This window comes from Limulus polyphemus, unplaced genomic scaffold (genome assembly GCF_000517525.1).
Source record: "Limulus polyphemus unplaced genomic scaffold, Limulus_polyphemus-2.1.2 Scaffold497, whole genome shotgun sequence".
NCBI lineage: Eukaryota > Metazoa > Arthropoda > Merostomata > Xiphosura > Limulidae > Limulus > Limulus polyphemus.
In genome coordinates, this window is record NW_013666107.1 from 57,985 (window position 1) to 59,151 (window position 1,167).

Genomic DNA, 1,167 nt, shown 5'->3' on the forward strand with positions numbered 1-1,167 from the left:
GTATATATATATATATATATATATATATATATGTATGTTTAATCATAATGTTTTGTCATATTTTAATGTGAAGTTTATATAGTCATCAAAGTGTGTAGCGTGCACTTATAATAAGATAACTTAATAGTTTGAAAATCTAAAATACTGCAGTATTTCATGTTTAATATAAAATTGCTATAATAGTAATTTTAAGGCTTTAAATATGCATTCTCACAAAATTAATAATCTCAAGTGTTTGTGTTATAAATATTTGTTTGGTAGAATCAATCCTAAAAACAAAAATTGGTTTCTTTGGTTTAATTTTTAATCTTTCTCTAGGGGAAATGGGGTATTACAGAAGCAGAACTTGAAGTAGAAAAACAACGTCAGCTAGAGTTTGAAAAAAAGATTATCCCCACAACCAAAGCACAGCTTCGTGTTTTAGCCAATTCATATCAAGTGAGTTGTTAGTTTACAATACTTACATTGTATATCATAATCAAACTATTTTCTTGTTTCCAAAATATATTAATAGTTAAATTACATAAATAAACCAGTCTCCTTGTAGCAGTTTTTTGTAATTTTAAATTTTGTCTAGTTGATAAAAATCCTGTAAGTAAATAGTGTTTCATCAGATATAAAAAAACGTTTGCATTCAATGTAACAACATTTGCATTTTTTGTCAGTTTTTGTTGTCACCAATATTCTAGGCAAACAATACTAAATATGCTACACATCTAGTTCCTGTTAACTCTCTCACTACTCATTATACTTTCCATACTATAACTTTTAGCACAGTATGTGTATCTTCACAAACTGGGCAGAATTTTAGTAAATATTACAAGTATTTTTGCTAAAGATTTGTCTGTGAATATATAAATATATTTTTTTTTACTAGTCCAAACCAAAGTGATTTCTACGTTAAGATTTAAAATGTTCTTCGTCTCAAAAATCTCAATTTTAATTTGAGTAATCTCTAAAACCTCGAAACCCTTTTTTATTTCTAGAATAACTTTAATTTGTAACATGAAACTACATTTGTTTATTCTAAATAGTTTTAAACTCATAATATTATACATCTATTTATACTTAAGTTGTAAATCATTTTGGGGATGTGCAGCTCACATTACACTATCAAATTACATCATGCACAAGCTACTAGCAGGTTTACCTCATGAAAAATTTATT

General features: G+C 26.1%; 1 protein-coding gene across 1 annotated transcript in view; it reads left to right on the forward strand.

Moving 5' to 3' along the window:
* LOC106458656 (gamma-tubulin complex component 3 homolog) overlaps positions 1-1,167 on the forward strand; it is a 59,454-nt gene that overhangs the window by 56,161 nt on the left and 2,126 nt on the right. The window contains exon 22 of the mRNA XM_013918186.2: positions 319-438. Within this exon, the coding sequence (XP_013773640.2) occupies positions 319-438 (120 nt within the window). The remainder of the gene's footprint in view (positions 1-318; positions 439-1,167) is intronic.